Source organism: Dermatophagoides pteronyssinus, unplaced genomic scaffold (genome assembly GCF_027571235.1).
Source record: "Dermatophagoides pteronyssinus isolate colony J.1.1.1.1 unplaced genomic scaffold, Derpt_VIB-CSIC_2022.12 sq0001, whole genome shotgun sequence".
Classification (NCBI taxonomy): domain Eukaryota; kingdom Metazoa; phylum Arthropoda; class Arachnida; order Sarcoptiformes; family Pyroglyphidae; genus Dermatophagoides; species Dermatophagoides pteronyssinus.
Genome location: NW_027461525.1, coordinates 2,117,120 through 2,134,671, shown reverse-complemented (window position 1 = coordinate 2,134,671; position 17,552 = coordinate 2,117,120). Strand labels below are relative to the sequence as shown.

At 34.1% G+C, this 17,552-nt stretch overlaps 5 protein-coding genes across 6 annotated transcripts; 2 read left to right on the top strand and 3 right to left on the bottom strand.

Moving 5' to 3' along the window:
* The first annotated feature begins 2,310 nt into the window (after positions 1-2,310).
* Positions 2,311-5,427, top strand: LOC113793359 (uncharacterized). The gene is made up of 8 exons (XM_027343377.2): positions 2,311-2,436; positions 2,519-2,601; positions 3,192-3,965; positions 4,263-4,454; positions 4,526-4,591; positions 4,648-4,758; positions 4,815-4,985; positions 5,049-5,427. The coding sequence occupies exons 2-8, from the start codon at positions 2,584-2,586 to the stop codon at positions 5,301-5,303; spliced, it is 1,587 nt and encodes a 528-aa protein (XP_027199178.2). The 5' UTR covers positions 2,311-2,436; positions 2,519-2,583; the 3' UTR covers positions 5,304-5,427.
* mRpS10 (mitochondrial ribosomal protein S10) lies at positions 5,410-6,165 on the bottom strand. The gene is made up of 2 exons (XM_027343381.2): positions 5,811-6,165; positions 5,410-5,756 (listed from the first exon to the last, which is right to left on the bottom strand). The coding sequence occupies exons 1-2, from the start codon at positions 6,083-6,085 to the stop codon at positions 5,507-5,509; spliced, it is 525 nt and encodes a 174-aa protein (XP_027199182.1). The 5' UTR covers positions 6,086-6,165; the 3' UTR covers positions 5,410-5,506.
* A 28-nt stretch (positions 6,166-6,193) lies between these two features.
* Positions 6,194-7,478, top strand: LOC113793360 (retinol dehydrogenase 14-like). Of its 2 annotated transcripts, none has more exons than XM_027343378.2 (2): positions 6,194-6,348; positions 6,410-7,478. In XM_027343378.2, the coding sequence occupies exons 1-2, from the start codon at positions 6,294-6,296 to the stop codon at positions 7,390-7,392; spliced, it is 1,038 nt and encodes a 345-aa protein (XP_027199179.2). In that variant the 5' UTR covers positions 6,194-6,293; the 3' UTR covers positions 7,393-7,478. The 2 variants fall into 2 exon arrangements, with proteins under 2 accessions (XP_027199179.2, XP_075676609.1); XM_075820494.1 differs by having other exon boundaries at positions 6,218-6,356.
* Positions 7,454-8,174, bottom strand: LOC113793361 (uncharacterized). The gene has a single exon (XM_027343379.2). It carries the CDS (start codon positions 8,047-8,049, stop codon positions 7,480-7,482), a length of 570 nt encoding a protein of 189 aa, XP_027199180.1. The 5' UTR covers positions 8,050-8,174; the 3' UTR covers positions 7,454-7,479.
* Positions 8,175-8,195: 21 nt separating this feature from the next.
* Myo81F (unconventional myosin 81F) lies at positions 8,196-16,690 on the bottom strand. Its single transcript, XM_027343376.2, has 7 exons — positions 16,390-16,690; positions 15,180-16,319; positions 13,891-15,122; positions 9,613-13,741; positions 9,051-9,554; positions 8,860-8,988; positions 8,196-8,806 (listed from the first exon to the last, which is right to left on the bottom strand). Exons 1-7 carry the CDS (start codon positions 16,522-16,524, stop codon positions 8,339-8,341), a joined length of 7,737 nt encoding a protein of 2,578 aa, XP_027199177.2. The 5' UTR covers positions 16,525-16,690; the 3' UTR covers positions 8,196-8,338.
* Positions 16,691-17,552: the final 862 nt, after the last annotated feature.

Genomic DNA, 17,552 nt, shown 5'->3' with positions numbered 1-17,552 from the left:
AAAACAAAAATTTGTTCAAATGAAAAAACACGATTTTCAATAGATGGAAATGAAATTTTTCTTCTGAAATTTTTGTCTATAAATTCTTCGATTTAAAATCGACCGATATATTTGATTTTTTTTTTGAAATCTTAATTAGCTGATTCAATGTTTTTGTACTTGTTGTTATCAAGGTTATGCAAATGAAAATTCCCATTTTTAATTTTGGACAAAACAAAAGTTGTCATCAAATCATCAAATAATGGGCGACTTTTTTTCAACTTTTTTCAGTTGAATGTAGAAAAATTCAAATCTATTTAGCATTGATATAAATGTACCTTCCTTTTTTTCCGAAATTAAAAATTCCATAGTTGGTAATTGTTTTTGTTTTTCGCTTGAATTTGCCAATTAACGTTTCAACCTTTTTTTTTGTTTGATGCAATGGCTATTTAATGATTTTGATAAATCTATTTTTGTTTTGAAAATTTTTTTTCCATCCATAATTGGATATTCCTTCATTTTCCATAGAGAGAAAGCGATAGAGTTGACTTCATTCGATGATTGACATATTGTAGAACAAACTTCATCACATCGATGTTTGGTCGATTTACACAACTGTCATCGTTTTGTATCTTTTTTCTTCGATGAATTAAAATAAACACATACAAAAAAAAATGGAAATTTCCAAATATATAATGCCCGTTCATGTCAATATATTTAAAATTGTTCAATGACAGTGATGATCGAATATTTCATGATCCTTGATCAATCGAATTAGTAATCAAATCAATCAAATCCGATCATCAGTTATAAATAAAATGTGGACACTTTTTTTCGAAATCGATTGATATCGATTCTAGCAAAATTTTTTTTTGTTTATGTTTTTTCATTGAACGATTTTTTTCCTTTTTTTACTGACAAATTCGTGATTGATTTAATGAAATTTGTTTTAGATTTCAACAATTTTGTTTTAAAAACAACTACTGATATCAAGATAATCGTTGATCATTAATTTCGAATCGATTTTGATTGACATTGATTTTGATATTTTATCTTTGTGATGGTTTTTTTGTTCGCCCCTTTGCAAAAAATAATTGGATCCATTTGCTGAAATGAAAAAAATGTATTAAAAAATAAACTTAAAAAAACTCTAAATAACTAAATATTAAAATTGTCAATTTTTCATATATATGATATATACAATTAGCAAATTATGAAACAATAATTTTTTTTTACAAAGAAAAGTACAAAAGTTACAGGACAAAATAATTTTCATTAAAAAAGAACAATCTTTGGATAAGATTAGATTTATACATTGCATAATTCAATATTCACACACACACGTATGTTTGAATATTGAAAGAAAGAAAAAATGTTTTAAACCAAAGAAATCTGTCATGATTTTTAGAATAATAATAAAGATGGCCTTCAATTTAGTCATGGGAATCCTTTCTAATTTTCGTCAAAAAGAAAAGTTTTTCTCATTTTTTTTTGATCATCATCATCATCATCATTGGTCATTTATTCTAAGACATTTTTCTCTATCGTTCAATTTCATCATCATCATCATGGTTATAGTCAATGTGGTCATCAGAAATCTTTTGTTACAAAACAATACATGTTCGAAAGAAATTTTATTCGTCATCATCATCATTGTTCCAGGAATCGTTTAAATTCACCATCATCGGACATAGGTCCGTAATGTGTTTATGGTGATCATTACCATTTTTTATGGTGACAAAAGGAAATTTTCTTTTCAAAAAAAACACATTGTACATAAATTTGGACATCCAAAATATTGTATAGTTAGATTTGAACAATCTTACTATTATTGACAAAATTGTAAATGTTATTTTTGCAAGTTTGACCATGAATAGAATATATGTCATTTTAGGCTTTTTGGAAATGAAACAGAACAGAACAGAAAAAATTGACGAATCTTATGTGATTGGAATTTGATTTGTATCAATCCGAATACTCAATTACTTCGATACGGATACCATAAGTTGAACTCAAAATGTTCGCAAAAATATATTTCAAACACGTACATTTGTTTCAAAAGTAGGCGTTGTTTTTTTATTTGTTTCATTTGAATTTTAGAGAAAACTCATCCCATACTACATATATTTCATATTGAAACTATCCTGGAACATTGGGCTCTTTTTTTTCGCCAAATGAATGGCTTTTTTCTAATTCATCGAATAATGATAATAAGAAAAATCTCTTTGAAATGATGATATATTTCAAATACAAAACAACAATTCCATTTTATCCATTATTATTCGAATTGGAATTTCAACATATTCGAAATGTATAAAAAGGCTTGTCAAATGAAGCAATTGAAATGACCAAATATTTCAAATAATAATAATTTGTCATCTTCATTATCATCACCATTGTTGTTGTTGATTGTGTTAACACAGAAACACATTGAAGTTTTTTCTCAATTATTTATTGGTGTGTGTCATTTTTAGTGTTCATTGTGTTGATGTGTTTGGAATAATTTTCATATTCATTTTTTTTTTTCTTTGTTATTCAGATAAATTTTTTCAGTGCCAATCCAATTCAATCTTGAAAAATCAGGTTAATTTTTTTTTGAAAAAAATGTTCATAAAAGCATTGGTAAGTTATTCAAGAATTCTTTTTTTGCATCTTTCAAAAAATTTTATCGATATTTGATAAATCTGTAAATCAGTATCACAGTAGTTAGTTTTTTTTAAATTAATAATATCAAGTTGAGTAACATTATAATCATTGTGGCGAAACTTTATTAAGACTTATCCATTAATGTGATTAAGATGTGATAAAGAAAATCAATCTTTTTTGAATGACTGGACACACAACTCCAATTTTGGAATGGGTTTCTTTGATCTATAAATTTTTTTGTGAAACAAATCAGAAAGGAGATTATTATTTTGTTTTTTTGGTTAGAAAGAAAAGGCACACAATTTGTTTTTCTCGCATTATAATCTCGAACTTCTCATATATTCTTCGCAATATTTAATCATTGAATTGCAAATAAGCATGAAAAAATTTCAAATTTTTTCTATGATCATAGAACCCAATTATTTTTGGATAAGTCTTGATGAAGTTCGCAATGAAATGTGTGCCTTGACATCTGAATTCTAACCAAAAAAAAAAAAAAATTTCTAATTTCCTTTCTTTTTCTCTTCTTATTTGTTCACATATATCAATCCCATTCCATCACAAAGTTGGTTGTATTGGTGTCCGTTTCCGCTTATGCTAAACCGAATGGTTATGGCTTTGCTGATTCAATCTATGGTGGTCTTTCCCATTATCCATCATACAGTTATGGTGTGAAAGATCATGTTGTCCATCATCATACTGAACAAAAAGTTATCCAACCAGTTGTTCATCCACAACCGTACTATCAACCAATCGTTAAAAGTGTACCAGCTCCGTATCCAGTACATGTTCCATATCCGGTTGCTCAACCTTATCCAGTTATTAAAAAAGTTCCAGCTCCATATCCAGTCGTAAAAGAAACCATACGACCTTATCCACAACCAGTACCAGTTCCAGTTACCAAAGAAGTTTATCGTGATGTTGTTCAAAAAGTTCCAGTCCCACAACCATATCCAGTTCATGTATCAGTTCCAGTTCCACAACCTTATGAAGTTATTAAAAAAGTTCCACAACCATATGAAGTAATCAAAAAAGTTCCACAACCATACGAAGTTATCAAAGAAGTTGTCAAACATGTTCCAGTTATCAAAGAAGTTGTCCGTCATCAACCATACCCTGTACACCAACCATACGAAGTTGTTAAAGAAGTTAGAGTACCAGTCGAAGTTGTCAAAGAAGTTCCAGTACCTGTTGAACATATTCGACATGTTCCCGTTCCTATTGCTAAGCCAGTAGAAGTGTTGAAACATGTTGAAGTTTTACAGGAAAGAGTAAACAAAATTATTCGCGATCAACCATATGAAGTTCCAATTGTTAAGAAATATGCCGCTCCAGTTCCAGTTCATCATCAACCAATGGAACATACTTACGGTGCTCGACTTCATGGATATAAATCCTCTTAAATTCATCATCTATACAATGTCACCAAAAATGGACAATTTTTTCAAAGCATGAAGTATCTTTTGAATGAATGAGTCATATAAAAAAGTGTTAAAGAAAAAATTAATTTTATCCTAAATCTGTTTGAGTGTCCATGTGTGTATTTGAATAAAATTTTTTTCGGTTCCAAATATTGCTTGGATGATTTATTTATTCATTAACCAAATTTTTGTTTCCTATTTATCAATCGATTTTAGCTGATTGTAAGTTTGTCGGTTATTGCTTCATGCAAACCGGCTCCATACGGAATGGCCGCTCCATATGGTTTTGGTGTACATGGTGCTATGCCATACATAGGTAATTCGTACAATACTTATAGCCAAAAAATTGTCCAAGTTCCAGTTGCTCAACCATATCCAGTTCCAGTTGTTAAGACTGTTGCACAACCGGTAACATAGAAAATCTTTATGTATCAATTTCAAAGATTAACAAACATCTTTTTTTTGCTTAATATTTTTAGGTTCCATATAAAGTTGCAGTTCCGCAACCTTATCCAGTTCCAGTTGTTAAAACTGTTGCTGAACCAGTAGGTTTCTTGATTTTTTTGATTGAAATAAATTTATTCATTTTTTCCTGATATAGACTCCATACATTCAACAAGTTTATAAAGATGTACCATACCCACAACCATATCCAGTTGTAAACCATGTTTACAGAGATGTTATCCGAAAAGTTCCATATGGTGTTCCACAAGTATGTAACCATATTAACAAGATCATGATCTGATCTTATTTCAATTTTTATTACAGCCATACACCGTCAAAGTTCCAGTTCCACAACCTTACCCAGTTGAACGAATTGTACCAGTTCCACAACCAATCGAAAAACTTGTTCCAGCACCGTATCCAGTTGAACGAATCGTCGTCAAAGAAGTTCCAGTCGAACAGATTGTAGAAAGAATCGTCAAAGTTCCACAACCAGTATGATAAAACAAAATACTAGTTAATTTTAAAATCTCATATTTGTATTTTTCGAAAAAAAAGGTTCCAGTTCCTGTTGAAAAAATTGTCAAAGTACCATATGAAGTTATTCGAACTGTTGAAAAACCTTATCCAGTCGAACGAGTTGTCAAAGTTCCACAACCTTTTGCAGTACCGGTTGAACGAATCGTACCAGTTGTCAAAGAAGTTGTTCGTGATGTTTATATTGATCGACCAGTTCCAGTTCCAACGGTTAAAAAAATTATCGAACCTTATCCAGTTTATCAACAAAAAGTTTTGGACTATAAATCATCTTAAGTGTATTGATTTAAATACTGCCGTACAAAATATTGTACAACAGATGAAATCAATTTTTGGATTTTTCGAATGGATAAATTGTTATGAAAATAAAATAACAAAAACCTTATTTTAACAAACAAAAGTTTAATTTGCTTAATTTGATTGATTGATTTTTATAATGTTAAAACAATTAATTAATTACATGAATATTTCTAAAAGATTTATGTTTTGGAAGGTGGCGTCAAATGTTCGGGCATTGATTCCAATCGCTCTTTCGTCACTTTTAATGCCGTTCCTTCGGGTAGATTACGTTCGATGTATTCTAAAAATGTATCGGCTGTCGATCCGGTCAGATGTTTAAGTTCAATACTACGAAAATATGTACGAAATTCGTACTGAACACGATATTTTTTCTTAACAAAAGCAGCTCGCAATAAAGTTCGACGTTTAATAGAACGAAATGGTTCCCATCTGTGAAAAAAAAATTTAGATGATAAATTTTATGAATAAAGAAAAAATAAATACGTTCGGGCTACTGGGATATCCAAAAATTTGGCAGCCATTAATACGAATTTTTCATAGCTGTCCAATACACCGCGGTCGGCTGATCGAGCTTCCAATTCAATTTTTTTGTATAGAATATCTTCATTTAGTCTGGCCGGTTCACTTTGTGTTTTAGATTGACTAGAAATTGTTTTAATTGCGGTCCCAGGTTGGATTTTCACTATGGACAAATCTTTTGTTCGCCATAATTGATTGATTAAACTCGAACATCGAAAATGATTTGAAATTGTAAACATTTTTGCAGACAAGATCACTCAAACACATCTGCATGTTTACAACAAAATATACCACATGTTTGAAGCTTAAACTTCACGAATGGAGTTTACACTCCAAACTTTTTTCTGTGTCTGTATGTTGCCGTCCATAAATATGATTCTCAAATTATTTGTCGATCATACGAATTGATTTGAATTTTTCTATTAAAAATCATAGATTATAGATATTATGCTATCTTTTATGTTAACAGCAGGATTCGCGTCTTTGACTACTGTGATTATCGGTAGGAAAGTATTTTTACCTTCATAATACCCAATGTTTATCGTTTTGTTTGCATAATTAAGGAGTACGCCTATATAATGTCTATTATTGTTGGGGAAATTACGAACAGATGCTAAAACGATATGGACGGAAATCGGTCCGAAATTTGACCATAGTGATAACTGGTTGTAACACAGGAATTGGTAAAGAAACTGCACGCGAATTGTATAAACATGGTGCTCGTATCATAATGGCAAACCGAAATCGATTAGAAACCGAACAGGTGATACAAGAATTTCAGAAACAAAACCCTTCTTGCGGTGGCCAATTAATCTACAAACATTTGGATCTTACTTCAATGGATTCAGTAAACAGCTTTTCACAGGATATTATTAGCAATGAGCCAAGATTGGATATTTTGATAAGCAATGCCGCCGTATTTGGAGCTCCTTTATGTCTAACAGATGATCATTTTGAATTAAATATGCAAGTTAATCATCTGGCTCCAGCTTTGCTTACTCATCTCTTGTTACCCAAGTTGCAACAGTCAAAAATCGAAGAATCACCACAACCACGAATCATTGCTGTTACATCGACGCTGACTAAACACGGAACAATTCAACAAGAATTTTTATCGAGAATTACTAATGAACAACTGAAAACTATAATGGACAAACGTGGTCGTGAAATTTATGCATCGACCAAATTGGCAAACTTACATTTTATGCGTTCACTGTCGACTCACAAAAACGTTGTCAAAAATGTAGAAATCTGTTTGGCCAGTCCTGGTTTCTGTTACACACGTTTACATCGATACACAAGCAGTTCTAGACTAATTTGGATGAGCTTATTGGCTCCGTTATTTTTTATGATTGTCAAATCATCCAGACAAGGTGCCCAAACTATAATTGGATGTTCGATGCTTTCACGTGTCCGTCCTGATGTATTATATCACGATTGTAAAGAAGATGAACATTTTTTCCAGAAAGGACCAGCATCGTTAGTTTCAAATTCAAATGATTCATATGAAATAACAATGAAATCAATTGAACCATTTTTGAAATGAAAATGGCAGATTCTATTACAAACAATTATTTTAAAGCATTCTTGAGTAAACATCATTAAACAATTATATTTTACATTATTGAATAATTTATTGAAGATTTCGATTTGATTTTGGTTTTTGTATAGTGTAAGCCCTTTTCTGTTTTGCTATAAATCTTTCAATTAGTTGTATGATAGAATGTGGAAGTATTTCTTGTTGATGAGTATATTTTTCTTGTTGTTGCTGTCGCTGATTGCCTTTTGAACGTTCAATTGGTAATCGAGTTTTTTGTTGAATATCTCGTTTTTGGCTTTGTTCCGGTTTATTGATCTTTCTTATTTGTTCATCCTTTTTTTGTAACGTAGGATCACAATAAATATGTTGAAAATCCGATGGTGCAATCAATATAGTTGGTGTTTCTGAAGCAACTTTTCGAATTTGTCTATTCGTTTTATCTTCTTTTTTATCCTGTGATCCTTTGAAAATATGTTCATAATCTGATGGTGCTATCATAATCGTTGGTTGATCGGATGATACTTTTTTTGCTTTGACTTCAACTACAGTCTTTTTTTGATCTGTAGCGATTGTGTCGGGATCACCTTTGAAAATATGTTCATAATCTGAAGGTGCTATCAGCACAGTTGGCTGATCACTTTTAACAACTTTTCCAGCCATCATAAATGCCTGAACAATAATTATGAAAAATTTTCAAGTTTAGAAATATTAAATATAATCGAATGTTAAGCAAATTTTAATTCGATTAATTTATGTAAATTTTTTCTATGAATAAAATATTTTAAAACAAAAATTAATTTAAACAATCGTTGATAAATATTACATATATTTATTGATTGATTATTTGTCAATTTCTTTATCAAAATCAAAAATCATCAACTAGGTTAAGAATTTATACAAAAAAGGACTCCTTATTTTTGGCACTTTTGCCTAGAACATTGAACGATTTGATTCAAACATGATCACTATCGTTTCCATGTCGAATTTGAATTTGTCTAGACCTTCGTTGTTGTTGCTGTAGCATTTGATATTGGATTTGTTGTTGATTTTGATACAATTGTTGTTGCTGTTGTTGTTGTTGAATATGAAGTTGAGTATCGTAGATAGCTTGTTGTTGTTGTGCCATCAGTGATCGACGAGGCTGAGGAATGGGATTTAATGCTGCACTAAATGCAACACTTTTAGGATGGTTCTTATCCGCTGCCGACATGTTCCGTAACGCAAGATCAAACTCGACGGATTTTCTACGACCAGTACTGCCAGTCGTATTCGAACCATTCGATATTGATGATGCCTGGGATGACATTGCCAATGATCTATTCCGATTTAATGGACCACCGCCATTGGCTGCAATACGATTCGAATTAGCATTCAATACTGCCGATGTATAATCTCGTAATAATTGTGAAATTTGTAATGCCTAAAAGTTTCATTATAATCAATCGAGTTGTTGAAGACATTAAAAGTACAAACCTGGTGAGTAATAAACATATATTTAATCGATTTGGTTATTGCAGTAGCTACATTCGCTACAATCATCAATGAATTAGATGTTGCTGTATAATCGACCAAATTTCGATATTCACAACTGCAGAAAACATTCTGTTTAGAAAAAAAAATTAGTTAAGGGTTATCGACAAAATTTTTAATTTGACAATACTTACCCTAGTTCTAGGTTGTAGTAAATGCATACCACTTTGATCAATGGCAAGCCATAATGTCTTTGGCCATGAACTAGTGTATGTTTGTAACACTTCAAATACTGTAGCGCGGTGTAATGGCCATGATTGAATTAGATTAAAGAATGCTGCTTTGGCTTGTTGTTGATCCATTCCACTTTGAATTTGATGCTGGGTTCGAACATCTTTAACCAATATTCGACAGGCTAATCGTTCTGGTAATGTTTTACCTATTAATTGACTATAGGACATATCATCCAAATTCCCATTGTTAGTATCAGTCATCGTTTGCAATGAATTGTTGATCATCATGTTGTTCGAATGGCTATCACCGAATTCTAATTGAGCTCGAATAGCAACCAAAAGTATAGCTTCTTGATCAGTCAAAGGGAAGCGATCATTGCGAACATTGTGCAATGTTTGATGGTATAATAATTCTCGTTCAACGGGATCATTAAGATCAACATAGGAATCGATTTGTAAATGTTTCTGCAAAAAATCAAAAGTTAAATTTAATGAGTAAAAATAATCGATTCCAAATATATACCTTGAAAATGAAATAATGAATTGGTTCTTGAGTGACAACATTGCGTACGATACCGGCAGAATCATTTTGACCTAAATGTTCATCATGCCATCTTTCCCAGAATGCGATGGCGTCACCGACCTTATCTTCTGGTTGTAATGCCTGTTCAGCACCATTTTGTCCTAGAACTTGATACAATGCATAACCAGGAGCATGAGATCGCAGTTCGATTTTCAGTTGAATTTGTTCTAAAACTTCAGCAATGACAGCACAGGCATCGAATTCCACTGCCTGAAAATGACCATCAAGAAAATGTACGCGAGCATATACACGGCGACATTGAATGGTAGCAGTGATTTCAGGGCGTGAAGGTGCCAATCGACGTCCACGTGTTTCTAATGTTCCTTGCAGATTTCGCAATGCAAATTGTGCATATTGACCTTCACGTGTGATTTGATCCAAGGCACAGCGACGTAGATGAGCATGTAGATATGCCAATACTCGACGATCTGATGGTTGTGTAAGCGAACAGGCAAGTGCCAACAATTGCCAATGTTTAATATTAACACGAGAATTTGGTATTGGATGATCGGTCGTCTGACGAATCAATTGTAAAAAAAATTCATTACGTAGTATATCAGCATCGCCACCAAGACATTTTTCCAAAATTGCTTGTGCTTGACGGATTTGATTTTGTTCGGATTGTGTAGCACGCATACACCATTCATCTTCATTCGATGATCCTGATGTGGATGATCCATTTGTGGTGGTAGACGAATTATCCGAATGACTTGTATCATTTCGTAAGCCTGAATAGGATAAGATTTGTTCGAACATTGTAACAGCAGCTGCTTCAAGATCTGGATCAGAAATGACTAATAAGCTCGAAACAAGTGGTTCTTTGATGTATGCCCAGAATGGTCGAGGATAATTTCGCAATATTTCATCATGACTATAGTCATCATCATCTAAATTAATTTGATTGTTTTTTGAATTTGTCTTGCCGCTACGACCTAGTCGCCTTAATGTTGTACGCCATTTAGTCTGATGTTCGGCTGCTGGTTTTCGCATGATATTGGCCGTGACTAGCGCTCTTCGACAATTGATCACTTCGGTATGCAATCGTAGACGATCTTCTAATGTCATTTTAAGCAATCGACGGGGTCGTTGATTCGCGACTGGAGTGCTCAATACATCAACTGTGGCATTGGTCATACTGAAAGCGAATCCTGATGCATGTTGTGGTGAATATGCAGCCACTAATGATGCAATCTCTTCTTTTTGTAATGTTTCGAATGTTAAACATTTATTTGAAGCATCTGGTGTTTCTTTGAACAGTTTTAGCGTAAGTAATGATTCTGTTGGGTAAATGGTCAATGCTTCAATGTCTGAATATCGATAAGTGGCAAGGACGCGTTTATCCGCAGCTGCAACGACCAATATAGCGGCAGAATGAACACCCAATAATAATGGCATATTACCAAATACAGCCAATACACCTTTATATTGAACGGGAAATAATGCCGCACCATACAACGGATATTGCATAACCAATGAAAGATACCAGACTTTAGCTACTAAGGAACTTTTTCCACAACCATGTAAACGATGAGCATCAGCAATTTTTACGGCCCATTCCATTGAACTATGACCAGCTGCACGACGTACTCGAGCACTTATATAATTTTCAACATCTTCGTAATTACGAATTCGACCTTCAACAAAATCACCCATCAACACTTGAGCTTGAAGACCGGCCAATTGCAAAGCAATACGTTCGCTAACAGGAAATTCATCCAATCGTACAACACTATGTACAGCCTGTGCATACAATAAGCTTACTTCAACCGTATCACGTGGAATTTCATTTGTGTTACGAAATAGACGTTTTTTAAATACAAATCGACAATTAGTTGATATCGTATCAACTGACGGTGAATTTGGTATGGTTGATTGATGATGATTTGACGAAGCAACTGATGATGAAGTTGATTTGTTTTCAGAACGGGCCCGTAATTCCCATAAAGTCAATACATCGGCAACATAATCATGGCTACGTAATACACGTTCACCTTCGGGCGCCACTTCAAATAATGCCCAACCATCGATATTACGGAGACCAAGTTTGGCCGCCAATGAAAGGACAGCATCAGCAGCGGTATCGGCCGGATGAAGATCAAGAGCTTTAGTTCGGCCATCCAACAGATGAAAGCGGCAGACCAAGGAACGAAGAGCGGTAACTGCTTTTACTTCGGCAACCGATGGTGGGAATCGTCGCGCCGACAGTCGGCCAACATGTAAATTGTCCAAACAAAATTGTGCATAACAAGCTATTGATGTATTACTTGCTCGCAGATGCCGACGTAGGTAAGTCAATAAATAGCGAGATAATTGTTTATTAGGCATGAATGCAGCCGTTGACAAAGCAAGCAATGACCAACATCTGATTGTTTGCTCTTTTGATGGATTATCATGTGATTGTCGTACTAGTTGAATAAATATTTCATCACGCAATTCTTCACGTTCAATACCATGACCAATCATTGATTGAATAAAACGAACTTCTGCATCAGGTTTTTTCTCACCTGCTAGATATTTATTCAATTCTTTAAATATTGAACAGGCCAGGTTTATGTTTTGCGGAATGGCTAAATGTACATGAGCAGTTGGTATGGTTGAACTTGAAGTCCATGTAATCATCTCGATTGGTGTGAGAAAATGTTCGGCACTATTTACATCAAGACCTTTACGTTTGTTTCGATTCAATGTTCTTACAATTTGTCCACTAGATCCGGACAATGCACCCGAATAATCATCACGTTTATGACGATTTAAATGTTTGCTTGCATATTCTGATAATTCGAAATCCTTTTCCCATTCGGCAGTTGGTTCCCCATTTAATGTCGATATAGTACCATTGGTGGTAGCAGACATTTGTGATCGCTGTTGTTGATCAACAATCTGTTTGGTTATGAACTTTGAATTTGTAATTGCTTGTATCTGTTGTTGCGTTAATTGGTGTATTTGTTGATTTGGTTGAGCTACAATTTGGGTCGTTGTTACCGGGATCATTGTCATTTGATGTTGACCATTGTAGATTGCATGTTGCTGTTGGCTCAATACTTGGGGTTGAATCAACTTTTTCTGTTGTTGTTGTTGCTGATGTTGGGTGTATATTTGCTGATGATGTACTTGTGCAATGGCTGCCGCTGTGGCCATTGGAACCATTGGAGGTGGTGGTACGGTAGTTGAAATAGTTATGGGAACAAGGGCTTGTTGTTGTTGATGGGATATACTAGCGCCAGGAAGTGGAGATAAATTTTCAAAATCCGAAGTGCTATTAGATGTGGCAGCACCATCACTCATAACACTCATAGCATCATCACGTTGAGAAGTATTTGTTCCGGTATGTTCGGAAGATGATATCGATCCACGATTATCAAGAATTGAACTCGATGCCGTAGATGATCGATCATCATTCAATTGAGACATACCATTATTTTTGAGAATTTGATCATTATTAGCTACCATCATCAATGTATCCGATGTTGATGTGGCTGGAGAATCGGATACGGCCGAATCGATAGAACAAATGGATGGTGAGGGCTGATGATGGTGAATCTTTCCCACTTGTTGATCCATAAATTGTTTTTGTTGTTGTTGTGTTTCATCGACAATTAATATGGCTTTCAATTTTTCCGCCAACGATGTCTGTTGCTGTTGCTGATGATATGCTGATATATTTGGTTTTGGTTTCGGTTTAGGAGGATTCATTTTTTGTATTCTATCCAATGAATCTACTGCCAATTCAGTTTTTTGTATCAATTGATCAAACTGATCACTAATCGATCGATTCGGTTGCTGACCAATTAATGGCATTGACGGTGGCGGAGGTAGTGGTGGCAATGATGACATGGATTCTAAAGCCGAATCATCATCCACTGACGATTCTTTTAATGATTTCAAATGTAATTCATCATCAGTATGAGTGTTCACTTGATTATTGTTAGTATCACACGTATTATTCACTTGTTCCGTTTCTTCGACTAATATTTCTTCATAATTATCATTATCACGACAATATAATCGTTCAACGTCGGCCCGTAGTTGACGCTCTAATTCATCCAGTTCATCTGGTGTTGACGATCCACTATGTATTTCAGGTCAAAATGAAAATGAAAATGAAAATAGAAATAAAAATAAATTGAATTGAAAACATAATAGAAAAATAGAGAAATGAAATTTTAATCTTGTTTCTTGTTTTGAAACTCGTTTACTGCATGTGTGAGTGTGTCTTACCGTTTTCCCAAGAAATGTCCGTTGATCTGTTCCGCTGCCATTCGATCTTGCTCCTGTTGTTGTTGATCAGTTCCATTGTTTTCGTCAGAAGCCTGTTGTTTTTCTAAACGGTCTCGTTGAAGTTTTTCCGCAGCTTCAATCGCTCGCATATGGCGTAGTGCCCGAGCTACCTCACGGGCAAACATTCCACGTACAAATGCCTGAATGGTGATTGCTGCACGGCGTTGTCGTTGATATAATAAACGTGTACGCATCGCTCGAAATGCTTGTTGAATTATAATTGCACTTGAACGTTGGCGACGATAAAGCCGCATGTATATCAATCTTCGCCAGGAAGATTGTATTCGAATAATCATTCGCTCACGTAACACTGTTCGCCGTTCTTCTAATTCTTCAGCTGCTCCAGCTTTGAGAAAAACTTTCGAATGACCGATTTGCCATTGTATTGGTTCGATACGGATTCGATTCAATAGTTCACGCACGGATGCTGAATTTGGTTTCAGATGAAGAAAATGATGATTATGATGATGATGATTGAATGATTTGACTAGTAGTAGACATCGAAATCTTGCAATAAATATATCAAATTTGTAATGTGCTGGAAATCCTTCACGCCTGATGCGAATAATGTCCAACATTCCCAGATATCGAAGTTGAGTGTGGACTTGTGCAACATCATATGCCCGTGAAGATTTTGTCAAATTTGGTTTGATACAGCGGACATACCATGGACAGGTAGCAGATAAAAGATCAACTAATGCGGATAATTGTTGCCGAAAGGCATCTGCCACTAAAGGCCTTCCTTTTGTTCCTTTGCCATCTTGAGCACGACCTATTGTACCATAAATTGATTCGGTCGTATCTTGTAATGTAGCGATCGATTTAATAAAATCATTGTTTGAATCGAGCATTATTTCAAAAAATTGATCTTGTTGAGCATCTTTGTTTTTGGCTAGAAAATCAGCTACTTGATACATAACATCACCGGCATAATGTTTAATGCCAAATTGAGCATTCCAATGACGACGATCATCACCGCGAACATAGTATGGATGATTTTGATGAAATTCTGAATGCAGTTTTTGTACAAATGATGAATCAGTACCGCGTGGAATTCTACATTCTTCAGACAATAATCTTAGTACACATTTTGGTGGCTTTTCTAACAATTCCACACATGGCGTATTATCAGTAAAATTGATATGTTCAAAACTGATACCTTCATCGTGATACTAAAAATTTTAAAAGTTATTAAAAAAATGGTATAAAGAGCATTATATTTTACTTACGATTTGTTGTTCCAAGGCAAACACATAGTGATTGAAAAATCGTTGCAATTTTTCATTTGCGTAATTGATACATAATTGTTCAAAACTATTAAACTGAAAGTTTTCAAAACCAAAAATGTCGAGAACTCCAATAAATCGTTTTGCACATTGATCCGGTAATGTACAGGCATTAATATGTCGAACAAGCCATGCAAACGTACGTGAATAAATGGCCATTGCCATAGCATGTCGATTTTCTCTTGCCTCACGTAAACTTAACGGTATATCCGTGACTGTACCTCGAACACTTATTTGTCGCCGTAGAGTGATCAACGTTAATCGATATGCATCGACACCGAGTAACGTGGCTACTGTCGATATGATTAGTTCATCATTTTCGGTCAGCCTACATCGTTCCGTTTCAGCTTGTTCTTCGAATTCCAAATTTCCTAACCACAATATAGCTGATAGTGCAGCAAATAAACCATCGGACATGGTTTCGGGTACCCTTAGTACGGACATGGCCAATCGTAAAGAATCGAAATTGGCAGCATCATCAACACCTTCGATGCTGGTACAGCCTGATTGATTTAGATATACAAATTCTAAGACAGGATCATCTAATTGTAATTGTTTGGCTAGCTCTTGATCACGCCGTGCTGCCGATACGAGCTGATAGAACACATGGTAATTACGTTCGGCGGCTGATTGCAATGCTATTCGAGATCGTTCGAGAAGATAATCACGTACAACACAACCACCAATTTGGCCTCGTTCATCGAAACAAACTTGAATAAATTTCCCGAATCGAGAACTATTATCATTTCTGGCTGTTTTCGCATTACCGAATGCTTCGAGTATTGTATTTGCTTCAAGAATTTGATGTTCAACCCACGATGATTGACTAGATGTGACCGAACAAAGATATTGTAGTATAAATTTTGTTGATTCTGTTTTGCCAGCTCCAGATTCTCCACTAATCACAATTGATTGATCGGAATCATCCGAACACAAATGCTTGTACGATGATTCAGCAATGGCAAAAACATGTGGTTCAAGATCACCCAAACGTTTCCCACAATATAACTGTTGCCATTCGGATTCATATATATCCAGTTCTTCATAAGGATTTACAGCAATCAATATTGATCCAGCATAAGTCTATTGTTAATATTAAGATTTTAAAAAATTAGAAACCTGTAACAAAAACAATTCACATGTCTCAACTTACATAAATCTGTTGACGATTGTAGCGAACATGAAGATTTTCATTGATACCAATTTCATCGATATTTGATATCAACGTCAGATCGGGTACGCCATCGATCGATCGATTACCTACTGGTTCATCGTTTTCACAGACCATTTTTCAGAATTATAAATTTGTTCGATGAAAGATAAAGATTGAATTGAATAAATTATATCACAATAATGATGTCGAAAAAATCACCCAAATTACATTGGGAACTAATTTTTTTTTATTTTGATTTGACTTAATCAACTTGAAAAGATGATTATATTAAACCAGCACACAAGAATGTAAGATTATTTTTTCTTTGAAATAAATTTTATGTTCATTGCGGTTTTTTTTTCTTTTGCAAATCAGAAAAACGAGCCGCCGCTAATTGGAAGTATTTTTTTGAACTCGATTTATAAATTTCAAGTGAATAGGGAATAGAGGCTAGTTTTTGAACATAGTGAATGGCATATTGACGTCGTAATCTTTAATGATATTTATGCGACAAAGTTATCATAATATCATCATTATTTCGGGTTTGGCGAACTTTGAATTCAAAGCTTATTTCTTTATTAATTTCATCATCTTTTTTTCAAAAAAAAAAATCCTGAATGAATCATCTAATGAATGATGATGATGATGATGGTAATGATGTTAAGGGTGGATGCGACCAACACTTAATTGTCAACCAAAAAAAAACAATTTGGCGCGATAGTTGCATGAATAAAATAAAACACACACACATAAATGAACACAATTGAATTGTCGAAATTGATAAAGTATTGATTATCGATTGAATATTCAAATGGATCAATCATAAACAAGTTAAATGAAAAAAAACAGACGACGATTTTTAAAAAAATTGCAATATTTTTTGTTGTATAACATTAACGATGTTGAAGAAAACTAAGTTGCCAAGTTTAAACATTATCAACACCACCATCGACAACTACAACGAATGATGGTTAATCATGGCAATGATCAAGTGATGACGAACTTGCTTGCAATAACAAAACAGCAAGGTAAGATTTCGTAATCGTTTCACATATCAAACAACCATTGAATTCAACATTAATAGTTGGTTGGCATTGGTTCGGTTAGGTGGATGTACAACTTTTCAATTGAAAAAAAGGAACAGGTTTTCTGTACTGCCTATA